The 27,768-nt window shown below is 36.2% G+C and overlaps 2 protein-coding genes across 2 annotated transcripts in view; one reads left to right on the top strand and one right to left on the bottom strand.

The window, feature by feature from the left end:
* The window catches only part of CFAP36 (cilia and flagella associated protein 36), a 32,691-nt gene extending 26,434 nt beyond the window's left edge, over nucleotides 1-6,257 (top strand). The window contains exons 7-10 of the mRNA XM_082426300.1: nucleotides 1,894-1,996; nucleotides 5,126-5,265; nucleotides 5,460-5,609; nucleotides 6,090-6,257. Of these exons, the coding sequence (XP_082282426.1) occupies nucleotides 1,894-1,996; nucleotides 5,126-5,265; nucleotides 5,460-5,609; nucleotides 6,090-6,191 (495 nt within the window). The 3' untranslated portion in view covers nucleotides 6,192-6,257. The remainder of the gene's footprint in view (nucleotides 1-1,893; nucleotides 1,997-5,125; nucleotides 5,266-5,459; nucleotides 5,610-6,089) is intronic.
* A 2,041-nt stretch (nucleotides 6,258-8,298) lies between these two features.
* The window catches only part of PPP4R3B (protein phosphatase 4 regulatory subunit 3B), a 62,048-nt gene continuing 42,578 nt past the window's right edge, over nucleotides 8,299-27,768 (bottom strand). Inside the window, 5 exon segments of the mRNA XM_082426253.1 lie at nucleotides 8,299-9,960; nucleotides 20,733-20,935; nucleotides 23,005-23,189; nucleotides 23,588-23,727; nucleotides 25,730-25,899. Coding sequence (XP_082282379.1) covers nucleotides 9,865-9,960; nucleotides 20,733-20,935; nucleotides 23,005-23,189; nucleotides 23,588-23,727; nucleotides 25,730-25,899 — 794 coding nt within the window. The 3' untranslated portion in view covers nucleotides 8,299-9,864.

Below are 27,768 nucleotides of genomic sequence, written 5' to 3'. Positions count from 1 at the left end.
GAGGGGTACAGATGTGGGGCGAGCCTGTGGCAGCAGAGGCCTGCGTGACGTTGCACCAGCCCGAGGCACGCTGTGCGTTCTCCTGGGGAAGTTGTCCCTGGATCACGGGAGCCTGGCCGTGGCGGGCTGCACCGGCTCCCAGGAGGGGCGGTGTGGCTAGTAACCTGTGCTCGCACACAGGCTTCTTGGTGGCGGCAGCAGCAGCCTTAGCGTCTCATGCCCGTCTCTGGGGTCCGCGCTGATAGCCGCGGCTCGCGCCCGTCTCTGGAGCTCGTTTAGGTGGCGCTCTGAATTCCCTCTCCTCGCGCACCAGGAAACAAAGAGGCAAGAAAAAGTCTCTTGCCTCTTCGGCAGCTCCAGACCTTTTCCTGGACTCCCTCCCGGCTAGCTGTGGTGCGCTAACCCCTTCAGGCTGTGTTCACGCCGCCAACCCCAGTCCTCTCCCTGCGATCCGATGGAAGCTGAGCCTCAGCTCCCAGCCCCGCCCGCCCCGTTGGGGGAGCAGACAGGCCTCTCCGGCTGGTGAGTGCTGGTTGGCACCGCTCCTCTGTGTGGGAATCTCTCTGCTTTGCCCTCCGCACCCCTGTGGCTGCGCTCTCCTCCGCGGCTCCGAAGCTTCCCCCCTCCGCCACCCGCAGTCTCTGCCCACGAAGGGGCTTCCTAGTGTGTGGAAACCTTTCCTCCTTCACAGCTCCCTCCCACTGGTGCAGGTCCCCTCCCTATTCTTTTGTCTCTGTTTTTTCTTTTGCCCTACCCAAGTACGTGGGGAGTTTCTTGCTTTTTGGGAGGTCTGAGGTCTTCTGCCAGCGTTCAGTAGGTGTTCTGTAGGAGCTGTTCCACATGTAGATGTATTTCTGATGTATTTGTGGGGAGGAAGGTGATCTCCGCGTCTTACTCTTCCGCCATCTTGAAGGTCTCTCCTATCTCAGCTTTCGTCATGCCTTCCTTACTAAGCTTAATCATTTCTAGCTTTTGATTTAAATTGAGAGACCCGTGATTCTTCCTTTCACTTGAACAGTTAGAGGTAGGGTTATTAATTGGCCTAATTTTAACATTCTTGTGTCTCAGGGAATAGGGAGGTCTGAGGAGAGGGAGAGAAATGAGGGGACAACTGGTCGGTGGCGCAGTTAGAGCACACACAACTTTCATCTATCAAGTTTCACCATCTTACATGGGTGTGGTTTGTGGTGCCCCCAAACAGTTACAATAATAACATCAAAGATTACTGATCCCGGATCACCATAACAATTATAATAATGAAAAAGTTTGAAATATTGCAAGAATTACCAAAATGTGACACAGAGACATGAAGTGAGCAATGCTGTTGGAAAAATGGCACTGATAGACTTGCTTGATGCAGAGTTGCCACAAACCTTCAATTTGTAAAAAAACGTGATGTCTGTGAAACACAATAAATTGAAGTGCAATAAAATGAGGTATACCTGTAAACCAGTTTGTGGCTGCTTCAGGCATATCATAGTAGTGGTATTATTATTATTATTATATTTTTTAGATTATTTTAAGTGAAAAAGCACCCTATAAATCAGTGATTTTATTTCTTTTAGAGTATTTCTTGGTGTCTTAGTCAAGGTCACATGAGTAGTAAGAGTGAAGCCTAGGTTTGAACTCGCTTCTTTCTGAATCCAAAGTCTTAACCAAACTAGTTATTCTTAACACTGCATGATTGGAAATGAGAATGTTTACCTACCTCAAAAAGTAGAAGATAAAAAATGGTGGAAACATCTTAAAAACTTTGGAAAAATAGAATCTCTGATTTATTATCCATTCAGTAGACAATAATTTTTTAAAACTAATGTGTATGAATCCCTTAAGTAGTGAATTATTCAGGATTAATCTAAAGTATTTTTTAAATTGTATTGTTGATTCCTGAAGCTATCAGAGGCTAAAACAGAAGAGCCTCCAATGCATGCCAATGAAACTGCAAAAATGAATAATTCCCAAGGGGATGGTGAACATTTTGCACACCCACCCTCAGGTAAGGTTGAAATGTACTGAAATTTCTGAATAATATGAATACATAAACACTGTAAAGAGTGTTAGTTTCTCATTCATACTTCACCCTCAAAAATCCTGTGAGGGAGTCTTGAATGGCCATTGGTATTTAATGTTCTTTGTGAATTTAGCTGAAGAGGTTGCTTGTAGGAGATAGCTGACAGAGAGGGTGTAGCCCCCAAATTTCTAAGTGAAGCTTGGAACCCAAAGCCGTGATCAAAATTCCTTGGGGAAGCCCCCAGCCTTTATGCCATGACTACAGCATTCAAGGTATGTTCACATAACGTTTGGTACTCTCTTCCTTGACCATAATTCCATGGTGTTTGAGAGTTAGAAGCTGAACAGGGAAAGATAATATTAACTTATTTTCCTAGTGAATTAAAACAGAATTAGAAAATAACAGGTAGCCAATTTATCCAGAAGTTTAGTCAGAAACTATTGTTGAAACCAAAATTGATGAGAATCCTTGTGGGAAATGTTAGTGGATGATCTTGTTCACTATGTGGCAAATCATTTTCAATATATGTATTCTGATTTCCTGTATAAGAAGACAGGTAATTCTGAAACAGAACTTGAATCATAATCATGAATTTAGTTCATTTTTATTTTGGATTTCTATGGTTTTTAGGTGCATGTCCTTTTATCAATTAAAAAAACCCGTAACTCTGTGAGGTAGATATTATGGTCCTTATTTTTCTTTTATTTTTTTAAAACAAGAAATTCAAGGAACTTGAGTGAGGTCCAAAATCACTGAGCTCTTAAATAGTGAAACTGTGACTTACCTTGGTCTTCTGACTCCAAATCTTGTGTTTGTCTACACTTTGTAGAAGTTTTATAATTGAGATAGATAGGTTTGATGTTTATCCACTGTTTTAAGGAACTAAATGCTAAGTTGATAAAACAATGGGGCATATGAAACAGAAGCAGGTTTATGAAGTTATCTGGCTTTTTCCTTCCTAGCAAATCTAATAATTTCTTTTCTTTTTTCATATTCTGCAGGTTCTGAGTAGAATAACCTCATTTGAATTATGTCTGTGAAAGCACCTGCTTTAGATTTGTCTGAGCGCTTTTAAAATTTGCTGGCCCAAATTTAGCTTTTTTTTTTATATACACCTAAGTACATATACTGTTCTAATCTTGTGTCTGACATAATTTGAATACATTTGCTTATCTGACTATTAAGTGAAAGTATTATAGAAAACTTAATCTCAAGCCATTTGTTGTAACTCAATTATGCACATTAGTGGTAGAGAAACTGGCAGATAATTTCAAAAGTAATGATTTTAATTTTTAAAAACTATTCTATTTTTTTTAAAAAGTGAGTATATCTAATATTACAGGCAATCACTGCATACAAAGTGCCCATGAGAAAGGCCTAATGTGGGAGGAATCATAAAGGTGTCTGACCTCCTGCTTATCCCTTTGCTCATGTCTTTCCCTGGTTCCTGCTGGAAATGGATAGCATCTGTTCTCAGATTGATGCAGGGTTGCCAGTGATGAGATGATCTTTCTTTAAGCTAGCTGGCTTTCCGATTCTCCATTCTTAGAAATCAGAGAAGTTAAGTATTTTGGCTTCAGGTACTTTTCTCTCTAGGTCCAAGTTAGAATATAAAAGGTGTTCATAACCAACAAACTCAAGGAACTGTCCAGAGCAAGTACATGAATTGAATATAAATGTTTATGTGCCTGGGATTCCCCCCTCCTCAGAATTTTACTGTCTCGTCCCGAGCTCTGTGGTTCCATATTTGGGGGCTAAGCCCACCACTGCTTAAAGTCACCATCATATGAACGGCATGTTTAACTTTGTCTGCATATGTTGACCAACTTGTTGAAGCTCATCTTCATTTCTGTTTAAGTTAGTTCTGAGCTCCCTGTCTGGGTTGGTTGGAGTGTTAGCGGCAGCCTCATCTCTTCCATGGAGACTTCCCTTTCTGTCCAAGAGCCTGAAGAGCTTTTCTTCTAACCTCCCTGGCACTGCAGTCAGTCCACTCACCCTGTGCTAAAGCAGTGATCCTTGGGCAAGTTTCTTGCTCCTGCAAAGTTCTGTTTCTGGTTTTACTGTGCTGGATTTTTAATCATTTAGAGACATGAATATCATGTTCTCCCATGATGCTTTTAGTTCTTGGCATCATTTTTATGTGTCTTTGCTTGTCTCACCAGCTGTCTTTCATAGTCCATGTATTACAGTGAAAATGTTTTATCTTAAAAACCTCCCACCTTATCTTATAATAAAAAATGTCTCAGAAAAGCAATTAGCATGTTAATCCTGTCTCTTGGCACAGTTACCAAATAACTGGAAGGTATTGAGTACTGAGTACTTATGTTATATCTGCTTCCAAGTTCTACTTACTGTATTTATTTATGTAGTTTTTTACATCTTTATTGGAGTATAATTGCTTTATAATGTTGTGTTCGTTTCTGCTGTATAACAAAGTGAATCAGCTATATGTATACATATATCCCCATATCCCCTCCCTGTTGAGTCTCCCTCCCACCCTTCCTATCCCACCCCTCTAGGTCATCACGAAGCATCAAGCTGATCTCCCTGTTCTACTTACTTTAAAATCTTTAAATATGTTAGTAGGTTTATAGTTATCTTCAGTATGTACTACAGATTATTGATATTACTGGCACTTATTCCTCCAATACAAAAAATTATAGCTTTATAGTAATTGTTCTGAAAATATAAGGTCACTTAACAGTTTTTGCCTGCAAGCAAAAGTTTGAAAGCCAATTACATTGTTAGTAAGGGATTTTAGTGCACTGTTTATTTGGCTTGTATGGCAACCTTGTATTACATTTTACTGTAGTTCTAATCTTTAGACAAGAATTATATCTTTTTGTAGCTATAGTACCAAACAGCAGGAGCTTGGTATTTGTTGAAATGTCATTATTCACAAGAACTGTAGTTCAAGCTCCTTGAGGACAGAGACCACATTTATTGTTCTCGCCCAGTGCCTAGCACAATGTAGGCACTGAACCAATGCATGCTGAGTGAATGAATATGAGAAAGACCCAAGTATTATTACCACTAGCTCATTTTGGTGAACCTAGTGTAATAACTTAATATTTCTTATAATATTCTAATTGGTCTGTGTCTGATTACTGCCAGAAGTTAAAGTGCATTTTGCTGATCAGTCAGCACAACCTTTGACAAGAAAGCTGGAAATGTTGCCTGAAAGTTCCTCCCTCCCACAAAAAGACCTGAAGATTCCTGGCTTTGAACATGCAAACATTGAGGGACCAATAGCAGTAAGTAAAAAATATTACTTTTTAAGAACTATGAGCAAAATGATAAAGTACTAGGAACAAACAATGTAAACTGCCATGCACACTTGGCTTTTGTTGCGGTCTTGAACTCAAACTTCTAATTTAATCAGTCAGTGGGTATCTGTGCCACTTATGCAGACTTTATTTTAAATAGTTCCTTCTCTTATTTGACCCAGAATTTATCAACACTTGGAACAGAAGAGCTCCGGCAACGAGAACACTATCTGAAGCAGAAGAGAGATAAGTTGATGTCCATGAGAAAGGATATGAGGACTAAGCACATACAAAATTCGGAGCAGAAAGGAAAACCTGCTGGGGAGGTAGAGGTATGGCTAGCTCTAGTATGTGAAAATTTGCAAATCTACGGGTGGGATTCTCAAAGTCAGCATATGTGCTCTTGTAGATCTATTCATATTAACCTCCCTGTTAGTGTAGCACCTGCTAATAAGTCTTTTCTAGGCAGTGAGATGGTTGTGATAGGAGGATTTTGTGAAGTACAAATGATAGCAGTTTTATGATTCTTTACTTGCCCTGCTCTGAGCACTGAAGGGTCAGCCGTCTGTTTTACCTGAGCCTTTTGAAATATTTTATCATAGAGCAGCATCAGTACCCTAGCCACCACCTCTAAAAGGCTTCCCCAAGAGATTTTTACAAAGAAGAGATTTAGGGAACTCAGTCCGTGTGGCTTTTTTTTTAAATTTACTGAATGTTCTAATATTTGTTCAAGGCAGTATGTTAGGAATTTTAGAAAATGAACCCATCTTATACTACTGTAGCCAATTTTTTTTCTTTTATTTTTTTTTAAGGAAATGACAGAGAAACCAGAAATGACAGCAGAGGAGAAGCAAACATTACTAAAGAGGAGATTGCTTGCAGAGAAACTTAAAGAAGAAGTTATTAATAAGTAATTTTAAGAACAATTTAGCAAAGCAGTAGTTCAAAATTTCTTAAAAATAAATTATTTAATCCTTAAACAGAGCCTGTTAGTTTCAAATACTTGTGTTTGTAAATGCAAATATAACCTTATTGTTACTATTTTATTACACATTTGAGGTAAAGGGTGGCGGGGAAGGCAGTTACTTATGCTGACCAGTTCAATACAAATTTCTGAATAATGTTCTCTCATGGAGAGAAGGTATAGAAAGCTAACAGTGCATTCATTCATTCATTGTTTGTGCTAAGCATTGTGTTGCATGCTAAGGATACAGTAGCCTAGTAGATCAACAGGGTCCCTGCTTTCATGGGGCCAGTGAAGAGCCAAGTGTTTGTTAGAAGGGAAAAGGGCAGTGTTTTATCATAAACAGGGTCCTGCAGCTGTCAGTATGGCTAGCATACAGACAGAATGAGGGGAGAGAGTTAGCACATGGAATTGGAGATAGGTGGGGTGCTGATTTGCAAGGCTTGTAGGGAATGTGAGGGTTTTAAACATTTCATAGTGGTAGTTGGAAGTCACTGAAAAGCTTTAAAGCAGGGAAGTTTCATGATGAACATGTTCATTTAAAAAAGATGTGTGGAGACTACTGGGTGAGTTAGAGTAGCTGTGGGTGAGCAGGTATAGGGTAATCAATCTATCTAATGAGAAGAGTGGTTCTCTGGGGCGGTGGTGGACAGATTTTAGCATCCCACATCGAGGCAGGCGCAAACAGGACTTCGAAAATAGATGTGGGGATGTTAAAAATACTCTTGTCGATTACTCTTTCTAGAAGAGTTACCATTAAAACAGATAAAGAACAACTGCCTGAGCCCGTTGAGCGGAATTCTGCCATGGGTGTAGGTCTTCTGTGTGTGAAGTGATCCCGGGTAGTGTTCTGTTGTCCATTTGCTAAAAAATAACCAGAAATAGTAGGAGAGAAACCTTCCTTTCAGAAGCTTCCTGTGTTGTGTCATCCCATCAGCACCCTCTTTTCTAGTTACGGGCCACTCCTAACTTACAATTTCATTTTATCTCCTTAAATCTATTGTTATAAGCTTTTTAAAAGGGATACCAAAATTGCGTTAGTTCCAACTTTCAACGTGCAGAGAAAACTCAGCATCACTTTATATTTGTCACATTTTCATCACAGATGGACAAGTTGAAAAACTAGTGGTTAAAACACAAATTTGTTTCATGTAGCTTTTTATTAAAAATAGTTTTTATATTGCATACATGTTTACAGATATAATTTTAAGAGAACCTCAGGCATACAAATGTGGGCTCTGGCTTGCTTCACTGAGTGAAGATAAAGATAAAAATGTTGATCTGCCTGAGGGTAAGGGTAGTCATTTAAGACAGCAGCTAACGTGTAATCTTAAGTTAGTTATTCTTTCAAGGGATATTTTTAAATCTTGTTCTCGTATCATCATTGTGGGTGAGCATCTGGACCACGAAAAGTGTTTTCCTGTAATTCAACAAAACATTCACATTTCTGCTGTAAGAAAAGTTTCCTATGATGATTTAAATGATTGAAAAGACTTGTGGCAGTTCTTCAGAAAGGAAAATTAAAGAAACTTCGTAAGATATATAAAGATAATACTTCATACTGGAACTTAAAATAAAATTACTTAATCAGGAAGAGTCAAGAGTAAATAGGGAAACGCTTTAGGGTTGGGCTTCTTAGATTCCAAGAGGAAATTTAATAAGAGCTAAGAAGAGTGAAGGGGCTTGATAAAATTTGCTTGAAAGAAAATGTATTCATATGGTAACTTTGCTGATCTTAGTTTAAATCCTGAGTCACTTGCCTTTATGAGGTGGAAGGTCTTTTTCAATATATGTACCTTTAATCAAAGAGGTGATAATAGCCCGATGCTGTGATGCTTTGGTGCTGGGACTTTATGTGTCCAAGGCACACCTTCTATGTGCAGTTGACCCTTGTTTGTTTAGAATTCTTTCATTCAGATTGGTGTATGACAGAGTGGTCTATAATAAATATCTATGGATAACTTACTGGCTTTAAAAAGATATTGTAAAATGGACACATCTCAAAATGGAGTTTACTTATATTTACAACAAACCAAACAAAAGCAACAAACATAGAATTACAGGGTCACATTTTAATTCCTGAATTTTACAGGTCAGCATTAATATCACCACATGTATACAAATGGTGTAAAACAAGTACAGTGGTATTTTTAATACAAAATAAACATCTGTTTTATGGAAAAACTATACTTCATATCTACACAGACAGCCCATCTTCCAAACAATAGCCAAAATTAAAATTAACTACAAAATCTCCAAAACAGGGGAAACTGCTTCAGTTTAAGCTATTCCAGGAAAAATGGACCCGTAACACATTACAAGGGGTGATCTGAAGACTGTAGCTGGAATTACTATTTTTAGTTTTTTGGTTTTTTTCTTCCCAATGCATTAAATTGTAGTTTGGGGGATGTTTTTCTCACTTCAGCATCTCAGATCATAGATGAGCAAACTAACATTAAAATATTTACAGTTAACTTGCTGTTCTAAAAATAAAACCTCTTAACTGTTTGCCTCAGTTTATTATTTTAAATTCATTTACGTACATGGAATGTGCTTTTATTCTTAAAAAAAAAAAGCAGCTTTCATATTACACCCTTGTTAGTTCTTGGAAAAGCTTCATGTGCTGCATACTCTGACACTGAAGTAACTTCTTGGATCAAAATGGCCTGTAGATATTAAATGCCACTTAATTCAGCACTATTCTTTGTATGTTAGTCTTTATAAATTACACTTTAAAACTTGCCTGCAGCTCTGGAGAGAGACAACTTTATTAACAAAGCAGAAAGTGACTTCAAAGTATCTTCCACAAAAGATTGTACTGGTAGGCAGTTGAAAACATTCTGTTCAATCCACTCCCATTTCTAGAGAAAATCATTTTGGAATACTACTGTACTGATTCTTGGCATCTGTTATCTCTAAAAGTGCTGATTTTAAAGTTATATTAACAAAACTGTCCATTTTGAATCCAGCTTGTTTGTTTTCATCAAAACACACACTGAAAGTTCCTGGTGTAGAAAACTCAACATGTGCTGTAATACAGGGTGTATTTCCCTCTACCTACCAGTAAGGCTGAATTTCTGTTGTAGCTTCAAAGAAATGGTCCCAACAGCTTAACTTCATTATTTATGATAGTTGAACTTGTTTTCCATAAAAATTTCTTTTAAAAAGAGGCAACTGATTAAAAGAACAACATGGCCAGCACCATTATACAAGTAATGTTATTATTGGGTTTGCAACTGAAGTTTTATAACTGTTTCTAAATCAGAAACCCTCCTGGAGCAACCCTGCATTAATATTATTTTATCAACTTTGTCCCTCCCCTAAACCGTCCCACAACCTGAGAGTTTCCTTGCTGAGAAGCTATCTCCCAGGTTCTGGTTACTAACTTTTTTTTTTGACAGCTTGAAAGGCAAACCCCTTAATTACTAGCAAGCGATCAAGTTCCTGGGAAGCCTGTTTTTTTTACAGAACTAAACTCTCCTAGCTGATATACTGAGTGTCTTTTGCTATTCCTTGTATATTTATAAGTTCAAGTGAGAAAGCTTTCTGATTCAGATTTTCAGCTCATTGAACAGTTGCAGCATTTTTGTACAACCACATGCTGAGGGTCCCCAGTAAATATTTTATGAGCCAAGACGAGGTCTTTTCCTGGGAGATGTTTCTTCTTCTTCATCTTCCTCTTCATCATCTGGATAATCCACTAAACCAACCAAACTTCCCTATTGAAGAATAAAAAAAAAATTTAACATATGTAACTTAAAAAAAAAAAGCTTATTAGTACAAATGTTGTCACTTTTAAAGGTATTAGAAATCATTTTCCTAAACTAACCACATATATCTGAAACATATATTTGAATTTGATAAAGGAACTGCTTTAAATTATGAACAATTAGTAATAAGTACAACTGGTGGTATTCTTAGTTACCCTCAACTTTTTTATTTGGCTCTTGAGATTTTTAATGATACCTCATAATTCAACTCAGCAAAATTTCACTGTGGAAAAATATCTCCAAACAGTAGGACTCACAAAGAATCATGACATTTGGAGCTAGAAGGACCTTGGAGATGAACTGGTTCATTTCTCTAACCTTAAACTAGAGATGATAGCCAGCCAGTGACAAAAAGTCACCTTTTAGTCTCTGTTCCTCATGTATATATTTCATCACTAAGTACACATCATTGTTTTTCTGCTTTTTGAAGAATAATTTTAAATGGCTGACGATAATAAACACATGAAATGGTTCCTAAAAACTAATGACTAAAAAATTTAGGGCTCTCTCTCTCTACCCAGAAGAAAAGGATCAGATATTTCAGGTGTTTGGCCTTTTATAAGTAATGGACCCCTTTGCAAATCCTATTAAAGCTCTGGACATTACCCAGACAATTATATGTCCTCAGGTCTGCATTAATTCCATGAAATCTGTACACATACCTTACAGGTTAAGAGAGCTACTGTAAACACTGCATCTAGTTCAAACCCTTAAGACCTCTAGGGGATAAGCAAATACAATTGAAATGAGTCATATTTCAAACCTAAGTAGATTCATACCTAAAGAATCCAGGCATCTGGCATTAACACTTTACCAGAATATAACTGAAACACTAATATTAATCAGCAAAGGGCTCTGAGCAGCTAGAAACAGTTATCAGAAAGTCTGTGAACCAAATAAAACTTATAGTTAAGTGAGAATCTTTCTGCTTCTTTCTCAGCTTAACACACAAATTGTAAGTTTGATAAGCAAGAAGTAGTGTGGCTAAATTTAAAGCAAAACGTAAAGCACTTGGCACAGTGCTTGGTTATGTAGTTACTAGTCAGTAATTGCTATTAGCTATTATTACTGTTATCATTATTATTTGTTATTTGGTTTCTAAGCCGAACAAGTTGGACGAAAGGAAGTAAAAGACATAATTACAGCATAAAAAAAGGCACCAGTCTGATATTCACATGACAAATTAAGGAAAGTTTTAATTTTGCTTTTAATCCTATATATCATAATGTACAAACATTTCAGTTCCAAATGGTTAACATTTAAAATAATTTTTGGCATAAGATCAATAAATATTCTGACACTCGGCTACACAATTTAATTTTCAATTTTATCTCTATTATCTATACATATATACACCATAAAGAAACTCATATTTAAAAAATCATGTTTACCATACAAAGAATAAAAATACAAAACATGAAATATTGGAAGTAAAAGGAACTATAAATCCACAGACGCACACTGTGAAGAATTTGATAGGTTCCAGACTTAAACTATAAATGTATTGTTTTTAAACAAATATCAGCCTTCAATGTTAGTATACAAAGTTCTATTTCATTCTTTTAAACTCTAGTATTCCATGGTATGGATACACCACCAAAGTTAAATTCCTTGTTGGACGTTTAGATTGCTTTCCCAGGCATTATATTCTCTTTAAAATTTTTTGTTTCTGACAATATATCAACAAAGACAAAAAAGGAAAGGAGAAAACAGCAGATGAAAGCTGTTAAGGCATTTCTGGAAAAAGAAATCAGAGGCAAAATAACTCAGTTTTAATGGAGAACGAAGTCAAGAAAGAAGGGTTTGCAGGGGGATATAGAAATGAGAAGCAAACTGATTTGTCTTAACCGCAGAAAACACTAGAAAGTAAGGGTACCAAAATACTGGGGAAAGCAGGGAAGATAGTTAACAGTCGAGTCAGTGAAACAGACAACTGAGTCCTCAATTCTACAATTCGTTCCCCTACCACACGCCTACCCCCACTAGGAGATTCTGGCTCCTCTACCACCAACAACCATAAAGGAAAAGCGACAGAAAGGCTCTGCACTTCAGGACTTCAGGCACAGTAAAGGGCAGGGGAAAGGTGCCAGGGTGAAACAGAGTAAATTCTGCATGCCGAGCAGAGACACGCCCACCTCCATTCTAAGCTTTCTTTCCCAACCAGGCTCTCAACACCAGCAGGTGAGCTTATACTCACCAGGTGTAGCAGACTAGCTATGCCTGTAAGAGCTAGGTGGCTCCACAGGGAAAAAAACCCCAAACCATTAACACTCCCTAAAAAGAGCAGGGCATTTGCTCTAGTCTTTTATATGAAGTCCACACCAGTAGGCCCTTCTCATTGTTTTTAACTGCCTTATTTTAAAAATTGAGACGTAATTCACATACCGTCAAGTTCACCCCTGTGCAGTGTACAGGGGTTCAGTGGTTTTAGTATATTCCCAAAGTTGTGTGACCATTACCACTAATTCCAGAGTGTTTTCGTCAACAACCACCCCCCAAACCCCTACCCATTAGTCACTTCCCATTCCTCCCTCCTTCCCAGCTCCTGGCAATCACAAATCTACTTTGTTTCTAAAGATTTGCTTATTTTGGACCAGTTCTTATAAACGGAAGCATACAATATGTGGCCTTTTGTGTTTGGCTTATTTCACTTAGCATAATGTTTTCGGGTTCATCTATGTTGTAGCATGTGTCAGTACTTCATTCCTTTTCCTTTTTACAGCAAAATAATATTCATCATTATGGATATATCACATTTTGTTTATCTGCTCATCAGATGATGGACATTTGGGTTGTTCCCACTTTTTGGCTATTATGAATAATGCTGCTATTAATATTCATGTACAAGTTTTAGTGTGGACATATATTTTCAGTTCTCTTGAGTATATACCTAGGAGTGGAATTTAACCTTTTGGGGAACTGCCAGACTGTATTCTAATGCATTTGCACCATTTTATTGATACATTCCCATCAACAATGTATGAGAGTTGCAATTTCTCACCAACACACGTTTTTGTCCATGTGTTTTATTATAGCTATTTTAGTGGGTGTGAAGTAGAATCTCACTGTGGTTCTGATTTGCATTTTCCTGACTAGTTTGCATTTTCCTGACTAATGATGCTGACCATTTTGTCATGTGCTTATATGGCCCATTTGTATATCTTCTTTGGAGAAATCTCTTTTTAAATGCCCATTTTAAAACCAGGTTGCTGTGTTGTGCTGAAGAGTTCTTTATATATTCTGGATACCAGTCCCTTATCAGATATATTTTCTCCCATTCTGTGGACTGCCTTTTCACCGTATGATAGTGTCCTTTGAAGCAAAGAAGTTCTTAATTTTGATGAAGTCTGATTTATCTATTTTTTTCTTTTGTAACACTTGTGCTTTTTGTGTTATACCTAAGAAATCACTGCCTAGGGGAATTCCCTGGTGGTCCAGTGGTTAGGACTCTGTGCTTCCACTGCAGGGGGTACAGGTTCGATCCATGGCTGGGGAACTAAGATCCCGCAAGCCGTGGGGCGAATAAAAACAAAAAGAAAAAAAAAAAACACTGCATAATTTGAGGACATGAATATTTATGCCTGTAGTTTTTTCTAAGTGTTTTATCCTTTTAATTCTTATATTTAAATCTTTTGTCTACTTCAAGTTCTGTAACATGGTGAGGGGCAGGGTCCAACTTCATTCTTTTGAATGCAGATATCCAAGTTGTCCTAACACCATTTGTTGAAAAGATGATTCTTTACCTCAGTGAATTGTCTTGGCAGTCTTGTTGAAAAGTCTACCTTGCTTTTTTTGTTTGTTTGGTGCTGTGAGCCTAGCAGATGAATTTATTTTATATTTTTGCTGCATAAATAGATTAGCACCTCACTGAGGCACTTCTCCTCAAGGCTCTCTTTTTTTTTTTTAACTTTTTATTTTTATTTTGTATTGGAGTATAGTTGATTAACAATGTTGATTAACAGGTGTATAGCAAAGTGATTCAGTTATACATATACATATGTATAACTGAGTTCCCTGTGCTATACCGTAGGTTCTTGTTGGTTATCCATTTTAAATACAGCAGTGTGCACATGTCAATCCCAAACTACCTTACTTTTTAATATGAAAGAAAATCCAAGCATCACCAGACACTTGAGAAACATTTCTAATATGAAAGAAGGGATCAAAACAAATGATGTAACAATAACAAAAACCTATGAAGAAACAATGACTCTTTATGAACTAAAACTGACAAATTTTAAGTTAGGAAACTTAACATAATTCATCATATTAACAAATCTAAGGGGACAGAATTCAAGAATTATCCTTGACTCCAGTGGTCCCCAACCTTTTTGGCACTAGGGACCGGTTTTGTGGAAGACAACTTTTCCATGGTTTGGATGGGGGGGAGGGATGGTTCAGGCTGTAATGTGAGTGATGGGGAGCAGCAGATGAAGCTTTGCTTGCTCGCCTGCCACTCACCTTCAGCTATGCGGCCTGGTTCCTAACAGGCCTGGGGGTTGGGGACCCCTGCTCTACTCAATGAAATAAAGAATACATAGATGGGACTTCCCAGGCAGTCCAGCAGTTAAGACTCCATGCTCCCAATGCACGGGGCTTGGATTTGATCCTTGGTCAGGGAACCAGATCCTGCATGCTGCAACTAAGAGCCTACATGCCGCAACTAAAGGTTCTGTATGCTGCAACTAAAAGATCCTGCATGCCGCAACAAAGATCCCGAGTGCCACAGCCAAATAAATTAAAAAAAAAAAAAAAAAGAATACATAGATCTTCCTTAAACATGATTAAAAATTTTTAATCATCAGTAAAGGTGATAGTTTTTATATCTTCTAATTTTTGATATCATGTAATTTTTATATAAACATGAGTAAAATTTTGTTTTAATCACCAGCAAAAGTGATAGCTTTTATATCTTCTAATTTTTATAGCTTTAATTTCTTTATCTCACCTAATTGCACTGGCCAATACCCCAGAACAATGGTTAAATAACAGCAGTGATAGTGGCATCCTGTCTTGTTCCTGACTTTGGTATGAATGCTTCTAATATTTCTTCCTTAAGGATAAAGCTAGCTTTTGGTATCAGCCATATATATCATGTTAAGAAATTATCCATTTATTCCTATTTTACTGCGCATTTATATGTGATAACACTTGTCAAAACTGTAAATGCACATTCTCTATAGAAATACACATGTATGTGAAATGTTGTATGTAAAAGGTCACATATGCATCCATACTTCGGAATTCTATGGAGGAAGTTCTTTTATGTCCTGATATGGAACGCTCATCCAGATAAGCTTGTCATGTGAAAAAGCAAGATGCAGTGTTTTCTTTTTCTGTGAATCTGTAGCAAAAGAAGTGTTTGTTTTAGCACCCGCTAATGGCTTCTCATTCTGATTTTGTAAGTATTTTTCTTCAAGGAAAATGTGCATATATTTTACAGCTCTACAGCTGAAGTAATATTCTGTGTCTCTACAACATTCATATTTTTAAAAAATATCTTTTAATTGCACTAGTAGGGACTTCCCTGGCGGCGCAGTGGTTAAGGAATCCACCTGCCAATGCAGGGGACACGGGTTCGATCCCTGGTCCAGGAAGATCCCACATGCTGCAGAGCAACTAAGCCTGTGTGCCACAACTACTGAGCCTGCGCTCTAGAGCCCGTGAGCCACAACTACTGAGCCCATGTGCTGCAACTACTGAAGCCCGTGCGCTCTAGGGCCCTCGTGCCGCAACTACTGAGCCTACATGCTACAACTACTGAAGCCCACGTGCTGCAACTACTGAAGCCCATGCACGTAGATAGAGCCCATGCTCTGCAACAAGAGAAGCCACTGCAATGAGAAGCCCGTGCACTGCAATGAAGAGTAGCCCCCACTCACCACAACTAGAGAAAGACCACATGCAGCAACAAAGACCCAATGCAGCCAAAAATAATAAATTTCATTAGTAGCTACTGTTTTGCTGGGCTTGAAAACTATAAAATTTTCAAAGAATGTGATTTTTAAAAAATATATTAGAGCTTTAGGATGCCTCCCAAAGGAAAACAGACAAATTATCACCTGATCTATTTAATTTTAAGAACCAATCAATTCGACTGTAGCAATCAACAATGATGGTGACGAAAATTATAAGACGCTGATGAAAGAAACTGAAGACGACACAAACCGATGGAAAGATACACTGTGTTCTTTCCATGAAAGAATGAAAGAATCAATGTTGTTAAAATGACCATACCACCCAAGGCAAACTATAAATTCAGTGCATTCCCTATCAAATTACCAACAGCATTTTTCACAGAACTAGAACAAAAAATTTAAAAATTTGTATGGAAACACAAAAGACCCCAAATAGTCAAAGCAATACTGAGAAAGAAGAACGGGGATGGAGGAATCAGGCTCCTTGACTTTAGACTGTACTACAAAGCTAAGTCATCAAAACAGTATGGTACTGGCACAAAAAACAGACATATAGATGAATGGAACAAGATACAAAGCCCAGAAATAAACCCATGCACTTATGGTCAATTAATCTACGACAAAGGAGGCAAGAATATACAATGGAAAGACAGTCTCTTCAACAAGTGGTGCTGGGAAAACTGGACAGCTACATGTAAAAGAATGAAATTAGAACATTCTCTAACACCATATACAAAAATAAACTTGAAATGGATTAAAGATGTAAATGTAAACCAGATACTATAAAACTCCTAAAGGAAAACATAGGCAGAACAATCTTTGACATAAATTGTAGCAATATTTTTTTGGATCAGTCTCCTAAAGCAAAGGAAATAAAGGCAAAAATAAAAAAATGGGACCTAATTAAACTTAAAAAGCTTTTGCAAAGCAAAAACGAAAAGACAACTTACTGAATGGGAAAAAGATTTGCAAATGATAGGACCAATAAGGGGTTAATATCCAAAATATATAAACAGTTCAAACAACTCAACATCAAAGAAACAAACCCAATTAAAAAATGGGCAGAGGATCTAAACAGACACTTCTCCAAAGAAGACATACAGATGGCCAACAGGCACATGAAAAGATGCTCAACATCACTAATTATTATAGAAATGCAAATCAAAACTACAATGAGGTAACATCTGACACTGGTCAGAATGGCCATCATCAGAAAGTCTACATTATAATAAATGCTGGAGAGGATGTGGAGAAAAAGGAACCATCCTACAGTGTTGGTGGGAATGTAAATTGGTGCAGCCACTATGGAGAACAGTATGGAGGTTCCTTAAAAAACTAAAAATAGAACTACCATATGACCCAGCAATTCCACTACTAGGCATATACCCTGAGAAAACCATAATTCAAAAAGAGTCATGTACCACAATGTTCACTGCAGCACTATTTACAATAGCCAGGACATGGAAGCAACCTAACTGTCCGTCGACAGATGACTGGATAAAGAACACGTGATAAATATACACAATGGAGTAATACTCGGCCATAAAAAAGAATGAAATAATGCCATTGGAGGCAACATGGATGGACCTAGAGATTATCATACTAAGTGAAGTAAGTCAGAAAGAGAAAAACAAACATCATGATATTGCTTGTAAGTGGAATCTAAAACAAAAATGATACAAATGAACTTATTTATAAAACAGAAATAGACTAACAGACATAGAAAAGAAACTTATGGTTACCAAAGGGAAAAAGGGTGGGGGAGGGGAACGGATAAATTAGGAGTTTGGGATTAACAAATACACAATACTATATATAAAACAGATAACCAACAAGGACCTACTATATAGCACAGGGAACTATATTCAACATCTTGTAATAACCTATAATGGAAAAGGATCTAAAAAAAGAATCTATCTATCTTATCTAATCTATCTAGCTCTGAATCACTTTGCTGGACACCTGAAAAGCAATGATGGTGAAAATGGCTAAAGGGCCATTGGTGATAAAGAACTTGCCTTCACTTAGAAATGTGGTCAGTTTGTTGAAAAAGGTTGAGAGCCAATATAACTAGTGCTTTACTCTGTGAGCTCCTATCTTGCTTAATATCAAACTTTTGTGATAGTCTTGAGTGGCTGAGCAATTAATTTGTTTTCCAAGAACAATCGCTATTTTTCTATCTGTTCCCCCAAAAGATGTAGAACAAATGTATTCGGCAATCTGCTGTTAGTGTCAAAAAAGGTGAAATATGTGTTTGTGTTCGCACTTGATTTTGCTTGTTCATAAATAAAAAGTTATCTGGAAGGACAGTAAATTAAAAACTCAGGGAAATAACCCAGAAAATAGAACAAAAAAATGAGTAATAGGAGAGAAAAATTATGAAAATTATAAGGCCCAATATCCAAACAATAAGCTATAGTGAAAGAGCATAAAATGTCCCAAAACTAAAGGTCATAGCTGTTTAGCTGAGAATGCCCCAAGTATGTCATCCTGAAATTTCAGAATACAGGGATAAAACCCCAAATGCTTCCAAGAAGAATCAAAGAAAATCACACACACACAATCAGGAATAAGAATGTCTCTGGATTTCTTGGCAGCAATAACTTCAAATTTTTGAAAGAAAATTACTTCTAATTTGGCTCTACATTCAGTTAAATTGTCAATCAAGTATGAGGATACAATAAAGACATCTTCATACATGCAAGGTCTCAAACTTTATCTCTCATGGAATTCTTTTCTCAGGAAACAGAGAGGGTATGCTCCAACAAAATGAGATGGAAAATCAAGAAAGAGAACAGAGACCTGAGATCCAGGGAACAATCAACATAAAAAAAGAAGAAAGGCAAAAGGAAGTATTAGGGTGATGGCAGAGGCAGCCTTAAGACGTCAGCTGAGCAACAAGTCTGGAGAGGAACCAATCTAGGCTGGGACAAGATGGGAGACTGCAAGAGAGATGTCTCCAAGGGGGAGACTATGTGGAAACTAACCTGAGAGGTTATTTACTCTATAAAAAGAGAAAAGTTATAAAGAAAAACACAGTATAGAAAAAAAGCAGGGAAAAAAAAAAGAAAAAAGCAGGAAAAAAATTAATGAATAAAGAATATTTATGTTATTACAGCTATAATATTATCAAATATTGTTTTAACCAAAAATTGTGATACAGAGAGTTATAAGGGTGAGGATATGGTACGGAGTGGTAAAACAATATGGCAGTATTAGCATATTATTTAGAAATAGAAGAAAGAGCTAGAAGAGTTCCAAGCTTTCGCTGCGGAGAAGAAAAGAGGACTTTTTTTTTTCAATACTTTTAATGCTATTTTTCTTTTAAATGTAAGTGCATATATTACATTGATTAAAAAAAAAAAAAAAAAGAAAAGCTAGTATATATTGAGAATGTGCCAAATAGTGTTCTAAGCTCTTTACATTTATTAAATAATTAAACCTTCACAACAAACCTATAAAGGAGGTGCTGTCTTATCCCTGTTTAAAATGAGAAAACTAAGGCCCAGAGAGATTAAATAATTTACTCAAGGTCAAACACATAGCAAGAGGCACAGCCAAGATTTGAACCCAAGCAATATAACTCCACAGCAAATATTCTTAATATAGTGTCATAATATTACACTAAATTTGTCTTATCAAAAAATGAAAATTTAAAAATTCTTGTTCAATAACATAAACTGTGTTTCACAAACAGGAAAATCCTATTGAAAATGCTACTTCTGTGATCTTTAGTCAAGAGCCCACCTTGCTACAATACTGAAGAAAGATTCTACATTTTTGTAAAATAAATAAACTCAGACTTATATTCTGTGTTCAAAACAAGAAGCATCACTTCACTTAGGTTTTCTACTATGGCCTTCTCTTGGCCTTCTATCCTTATACTAACAGTTGTCCTTTATTTATGCCTTTTTATTTTAAGCCACTCCTTTTTGGGGAAAAGGACATATTACATATAATAATAATGTAAATGAAAGAAAAAAGTTTTATATAAAATGTAAACTTGTTTACATAAAAAAAGTAACCAATGGGAAATACATTTGCTATGTGAATGACAAAAAGGTTAATATTCTTAACCAAAGACTCACTCATATTAAAAAGACATAAACCAATTTTTAAAAAGGCAAGACTATGAACAGACAATTAACAGAAGAGCAAAGTCAAAAGGCTAATATTCAACCTTACTAGTAACAAATGACACAATTGGGAACAAGATATATACTGTCTCCTCTACGTAACTGGTAAAGATTAAAAATCATTATAATAACAGTGCCAAAGCTGCAGTGAACCAAGCATACTCATACAATGCTTACTGTAACATTAACTCGTATAGCCTTTCTGGAGAGGAATTTGACAATATGGGTGAGAACACTGTTCTACTCATCTATCCAAGAAAATAACTTAAAATGCAACAATGCCAGTAGTCAGTGAAATATCAGAATCAACTTATGTGCTCCAAAATATTGGTGGGGGGAGGGGATGCTTACAAATACTATGATACAGCTAAATCAAATGAAATTCTACAGTCCTCAACAATGTTTTAATAACAGAGAAAAATTCTCATAATGAATGAAAGCAGGATACAAAACTGTGCTTATACAGAGACTGTAATTATGTGTCAGATAAACCCATATACCTAAAGAAAAATCAATCAAATGTTAGCAGTCATGTTCTCTGATGACAATGTGTGCAACTTTTTTTCTTCTTTGAGATTATTTTTATTATCCAAATTTTCTTCAGGAAACATGAAATAATTCTACAGATGAAAAAAGCGAAGTTTGTGTGTAGAGCATTTTCACATACCTTGGTGGCTGTTACTGATGTAGCCAAGTTTGTAGTTTTGGAAGAGGATCCATTAGAACTTGCTGGTGGTGTCTGAGCCACTACAGATTTACTGTTTGTACTGTTCGTTCCATTAGCAGCACTGGTGGAGTGGGAGAAAGTAAATTTGAAGCCACCAGAAGATGTCCTTTTGGGAAGGTTTTCCTTGTCTTCACTTTCCTTTGCTAAAGCAAATGTAAAAATTTGAATCTTTATCAGTAAATATTGCTAAGTCAAAGCATCTGAAAAGAACAATAATTTAAAAACTTATAAAACAGTGCCTTTGTTTTTTTGTAAGAGCTAAGAGGGTAGAGCATGATGTGTACAATGATAAGTCTTTATTAGCTGAAGTCTTAGAAATCTCAGGATTAGAAAGAAACTTCAGAATCATATAACAGATCAGCCACCGTATGCTAGAATTCTACACTGCTATATCTAGGACTCTTCCAAGGACTCTAGCTGTCTGACTCTTCCTTTCATTGTCTCTCTGCAGCTTCCACTCACTGACTCTACACTTCCATACTCATCGTGAAAACCTAATAATCTCTCCCACAAGTCAATAATATTCCAAATGCCTAAAGAAAATGATTAGGATCATGTTTATCAGTCATTTATTTCCTGAATATTCCAGGTTCCTTTATCAGTTTCCTTTATGACAAAGGTATCTACTATCCTTTAACATCTGGCTGCCACTATTTTTGATTATGTTTCTTAACTGGATGCTACTTCAACTACGGCCTCACTGCCTCTTTTGACAGTACTCAGGGCAGTGCCTGTAATGAGTAAAGGTAGAAGAATTTGGCTACCAAAAGGTACCTATTCCTTAGGACACTTTAATAGGCTACTGTGATCCCCAGGCTGAAATAAACAGAACTTATGGCATTAATGAGTGGAAAATGAGTGAGGCTGGTAGCAACAGTTTCAAGGAAAATGTAATAAATTAATGTAACACTAACTAATGAGAAATGCCTTTGGAAAATCACACACTGAAAATCACAAACTAGGGACCTCCCTGGTGGCACAGTGGTTAAGAATCCACCTGCCAATGCAGGGGACACGGGTTCGAGCCCTGGTCCGGGAAGATCCTACATGCCGCGGAGCAACTAAGCCCGTGTGCCGCAACTACTGAGCCTGTGCTCTAGAGCCTGCGAACCACAACTACTGAGCCCACATGCCACAACTACTGAAGCCCATGCACCTAGAGCCCTTGCTCTGCAACAAGAGAAGCCATCGCAGTGAGAAGCCCATACACCACAACAAAGAGTAGCCCCCGCTCACCACATCTAGAGAGAGCCCACGCACAGCAACGAAGACCCAACGCAGCCAAAAGTAAATAAATAAATAAATAAATATATTAAAAAAAAGGAAAGAAAATCACAAACTTATATATAAGTCTAGGAAATGCTTTTGCCTTTCAAGATATAAATTTTTTGAAACATTTAAATGATAGAATTAAAGTGACTGGTTCTTCTGAAAAACACTAGTAAGATCTTAGTTTTATAAACAAGTTAAACATATTTGAAAGACAGGAAATTTTACTGTTACTTTTCCGCTCTTGACATTTTATCTTTGTTTTTTTTTTTGAACATTTATTTTTTTTGGCTGCTCCAGGTCGGGATCTTCAGGTGCGGCATGCAGGATCTTTTTTTAGTTGCAGCACGCAGACTTACTTAGTTGTGGCATGCATGCGAGATCTAGTTCCCCGACCATGGATCGAACCTGGGCCCCCTTCACTGGAAGCACAGAGTCTTACCCAGTGGACCACCAGGGAAGTCCCTTGACATTTTATCTTTATGAAACTTTTATAACAATTTAAAAATTTCAAAGAGTAAAGTACTTCTTTCTTTAAGCTTAGTTTCTCCAGCTGTAAATGACAGAGTGCTCTAGAAATTTTCTATATGGATCTATATGGTCTATAGGATCATATAGGATCTATATGATCTCTATCATTATTGAAGATTTCAGTATAGAAATAAAAGCACAACTGTTCACAGAAGGCAAAGTATACACAATGCAATTTATAAACAGCAAATGAAGAGAATCACAAAATGGCAAGTTTCAAGAAAAACATTTTAAACACAAAATGTTTTGAAAAATCAGATTTGAAAAAAGTGATAATTTTAAAAGGTTTTGATTTAGCATAAAATTCATGTCTTTCATGCTTTATAAACTATGATCACAACTTCACAAACAACTGAATAATTTCTATACTAAATAAGAGAATGAACTAATCAAAAATTCAAAATTTTAATACCCTTTTTAGTCTCCATGAATTTTTCGTAACTATCTGGAAAATCATCTTCTGCCTTAGATTTTTCCACTGGTGCCACAACTGTTTTCCCTTCCTCCTCTTCATCTTCATTAAACCACATTTCTTCATCCTCTTCCAATGCCTTTGCATCTCTGCGAAATCTGTTACTACGCAATATAGATGGTACACTGTAAGAAATATATCACAAATATTAAGTAACGATTTAAGATTCCTGACCAGATTATGAGAATAAATATGTATAGCCAAGAGGAGCTGAAATAATTTTAACTGAGTATAACTTATATCATTATCACCTCAGTTGTGATATAAGATGTAACCAGAAACCAGAGAACACTCCAAGGATGTTTGTACACCAACCTAAAAATTTATCTTGAGTTATGATATGGAGCAGTAATTTTTCATATAAAAGATTCAGTGTAGGGAGAATATACGACCCTCCTACACAACCCTGTACTATCTAATGATGGAAAGAAAATTCCTGGGTAAATTTCATATGTAAGATCAAACTACACATGATTTTGAACATAATTTTATAGGCTATAAATGCAATATACTTAAACAATACCTGTTCAGTTTCTGATTTTGTCTGTCTTTTTCTTGCTCATATTTAGTCTTCAATCCTTTGAATGTCTGAACATATTCAATCGATTCAAGTGCTTTATAAAAGTTTTCAACTATATGTGTAGTAAGAGACTTGATATCTTCCTGTATAAGCACAAAATTTATATTTCAAATATAATACAATGCTTGTTAGAAGAAAAACTTAAAAAAATTTTTTTTATAGTTCCAAAGCTGATCAAAAAAAAGGTTTTTCAAAATCATCTTCCAAAAATAAACGTCCTAGTTTCTTTATACATGAGCCAGGACTCCACAGAACACTTGGAAAAAAGGAGAAGCAATTCACTGAAGCCCTCTTAGGGGGACTATAAAGAACATTTGAGAGGTAAATGTATTTAGTTTATGTTGTCTGTTTATTTTTTGCATTTACATAATAGCACCTTACAATTTAAAAAGCACTTATCACATACAATTTCACTTGATTCTCATAACAATTCTATAAAATAGGTTTTATTATCCCTATTTTACAGAAAGGGAAAATTGAGGCTATGAGAGAGACTGGATGGCCTGATCAAGAGTGCACACCTAGTTAGAAAGCAGATGTTGAAATTATATTTTCAACAAACATTGAAAGATATTACTTGATGACACCTTGTTTAACTATCAAAACAAGATAAGCCTTACTTAAAAAATAAACAGATTCCTTTGACGATATCACATATACATATCTGGTAAAACAACTTGAATTCCTCTTGTATATTTCCACAGTTCTCTAGTGGTGTAATTTTTGTGAAATAAACTGACAGTAATAAATTTTAAATTCTGAATGAACCATTTTAAGTGATCACTGCAAATTAATCGGTGCAAAGCAGGCTCATCATTAGAAATAAATAAGTTGTGTTTCAGGACTAATACTGGTAGGATATATACATGCCACTTCCTTAAAAGATACACCATAACCTGGTTGTATTAAGGACTGTTATGTCTTTAAACTAGTTCCCCTGAACCTCTGAATCAAAAAAATATGCAAAGGAGAAAAATTAGAAACCTAGGTAAAATAGTTGTGTTACACATTGAAACAAAAAAAGGTAAGTTTTGGGATTCAATGTACATTTATCAACCACTCAAAATTATTTTCAGAAAAACAAATTCAATCATAGGAATAGGGATGGGGCTGTGAACGTTACAATTCATTTTATCCATAACTCAACAAAAATTTTAAAGGAAAAAAATATATAAAAGTTAATCTCTAATTCATAGAACAGTACACTGTGAACCTGGGTTCAGATTCTTGGTGAGCTAGTCAACCATGTTCCCTTTTTTCCAAGACTAAAGATAGTACTTCTATCTTCTTCATCCTTTTTGCAAACCATACTCTTGGCAAGCGACTACTCTAAGAAAAACAATCTAGTCAGCCAAATAATCTTTACGTGAGAATTGTGTGTCATCAGTACAAATCTGATTTGTAAGAAACAAAACTAGAGAATGAATTTCTAGCTTTGACTTTCTTTTTTCAAGTTCTTTCTAACCATGTGGCCATTTCCTCCAGTGGAATCATTTCAGTGTGTGGGACAGGGTAAATTTATCTTACTGGTTCTTCAGTTATTCATCTTATCCCTGTTATTCACACAGAGCTCTCCCCAGATCTTTTTATGACAAATCTTTTGTTGCCTGACTGAGACTCAAGACTGAGCTGCACCATATCTTCAAGCCCTGCCTGTGCTCCTAACCAAATGAATGCACCTGCATAGGTCAGCTAATCACTTTGGGTGTCTCAAGCCCTCATCTATAAAATAAGGCAGTTGGAGTAATTCACCTAACTTCTCAGTTTCTTCAACTTAAAATTCCATGATAACATCCTACCTTTTATGCATTTTGTATCAATGTCTACCAAGGGAATTATTTTTCAATCTTTCTATTCATTTTTATCACTACCCTTACAAGAGATCACAGAGATCATATGAATGGCATGCTTGAGTGAAATGTCCACATATGCTAAATATCCTGAAACATATGGCAAAAAAATGGAACTGAGAATATAGCATAAACGCAGTTTAAAATACTATGCTGAATTTCACAATTTAAAATATTCACATCACTAAACATATAATTATTTTAATTTACTAAGAATCTTTTAATATAAACTTACCACTCTTATAAATTCAAATAACTCAATAACAGCTGAATTCAATAGATTGTACCGAGTTCCATTATCCAGAAGAGCATTTATAACTGGCTCAAAAAGATTTCCCTTGGTGATGTAACGATTATAAAATTCATCTTTAAGGCCAATTATCCGCCTCATAAAACGAAGAGCACCTAATTAAAAATAATACAGGGAGTAAGTTGCTAATCTTACTAGTATTAATTATTATACAGGTACTTTTACATAAAGCAATGCATATGTTCTTCTAAAGTAAAAAGCAAAACTGCACTAAGAACAATTGGATTTTGCGAAAAACAGAATTAGGGAAAAACCAACTCAAAATTTGTACAACTTACGTAGAGAGCTAACAAAAGCCCCAATAATTGGTAGACAGACAGCTACAAGGCAGAGAGATTAAAAAATACACAAAAACCATACAACACAAATGCCGGCACTACTTAGAGCAGTGCTGGTGGATGTGGAGACAACGCAGTGAAGGCAGATCAGAATCAGTAGGGGCTGTCACTGAGAAGGGGACAGGAATGGTGCAACCGGCCAAGAGCCGAGACTGCCTTACCTCTCTGGAGGACAGGGCAAAGAGGGGAGTTGGGGGAGCTTTGGAGGTAGGTGCTTCTTTTTAGCTTTCTGAAAATACAGCCAAAGGGGCTCCTGCTACCAGTATACAGGAGAGCCAAAGGTTTTTTTACTTTTCTGATGAAAGCTATTCCAGTTCTCTTTGCCTTGGGAAAATCATCTGTGAACCAACACTACATCCGGATTATAATAACATCACTCCCTTGTTTACCAATTGCTTATGAGCTGTTTAACCTTTGGTAAACATGTACTGTGGCAGATCAGACTGTATCTGTGAAAGAATGATAGAGTAACAAATAAGCAGTATAATTTGGCTTTTTACATTTTAGAATATTGAAAAGAAAATTTCCCTTTAACTAGTCTTTTCCCTAGCTAAATAAAGCTAAACAAATTTAGCAATATTATTGCTAAAACCTTTATGGAACACAAAATACTGTAATTTCAATCCCTTATTTTTATGTTTGATCTTTTAACTTGTAACCTCTCTCCTAAGTAGTTTAATTTATTCTACAGATACCACTAGCCACATCTTTTAAAACACAAGGTTTCTGATTTTATAAGTCACTCTCTCATTTTAACCCTCTGTTCACAGATCTAAGTTATTAAAAGAAGTTTGTGTCGGTCCAAAGAGGTTCTAAATATTATCTGAAAATAAAACAGAAATAGGCCACATAAGGTATAAATGTATGATAACTGTAAGACTAAACAGGTGTGGACAGAACTGCTAGACTTAAAACATCACCTCTTTTTATGGCAGGATAAGAAACAGTTTTCTTAAGATTAAAAAGACTGAAGTATTGCCAAAGACTTGAGCAAACAGGCACTTTCATACACTGCCGGTGAATGAAGTAACATGCACACAAAGCTATAGTTAAAACAGCATTGTTTATAATAATGGAAATCTTGAAGCAATATAAACATTTAAATACTGGAGATCTGTTCAGTTATATCCATTTAAATGTGACCATTCTGCAGTCATTTCAGAAAGGACTATTTATAGAAAGCCATATAGGAAAACCTAGTATGAGAACATCAACTGTTCCAAAATTAATATAAAAATTTAGTGTAAATCCAATCAGGATGAACTGGATAAAGTTATATTTAAGTTACTGTGGAAGAACAAATGTCCAAGAACCAAGAAAATTATGAAAAGAAACCTGAGGAGGTACTTAGCAGATATTAAACTTTACAACAGAGATACTATAATGGCGTAAGAATAAACTTTCCCATTCATTTTATGTAGTGAAATAAAAGGATAGATAGTTCAGAAATAAGACACAAGTATATATGGTAACTTACTGAATACCAAAAGTGATATTTTAATTCAGTAAGGAAAATATAGTTTATTTAATAAGGTGTTAGCACAATTGGCTATACATCCAGAAGAAAAGAAAGCTAGACTCTCACTTCAAACCATATGCAAAAACAAATTTCAGATGCATTACAAA

The sequence above is a fragment of the Balaenoptera physalus genome (genome assembly GCF_965194825.1).
Source record: "Balaenoptera physalus genome assembly, chromosome: 15".
Lineage (NCBI taxonomy): Eukaryota > Metazoa > Chordata > Mammalia > Artiodactyla > Balaenopteridae > Balaenoptera > Balaenoptera physalus.
This window is presented reverse-complemented; position numbering and strand designations above follow the sequence as displayed.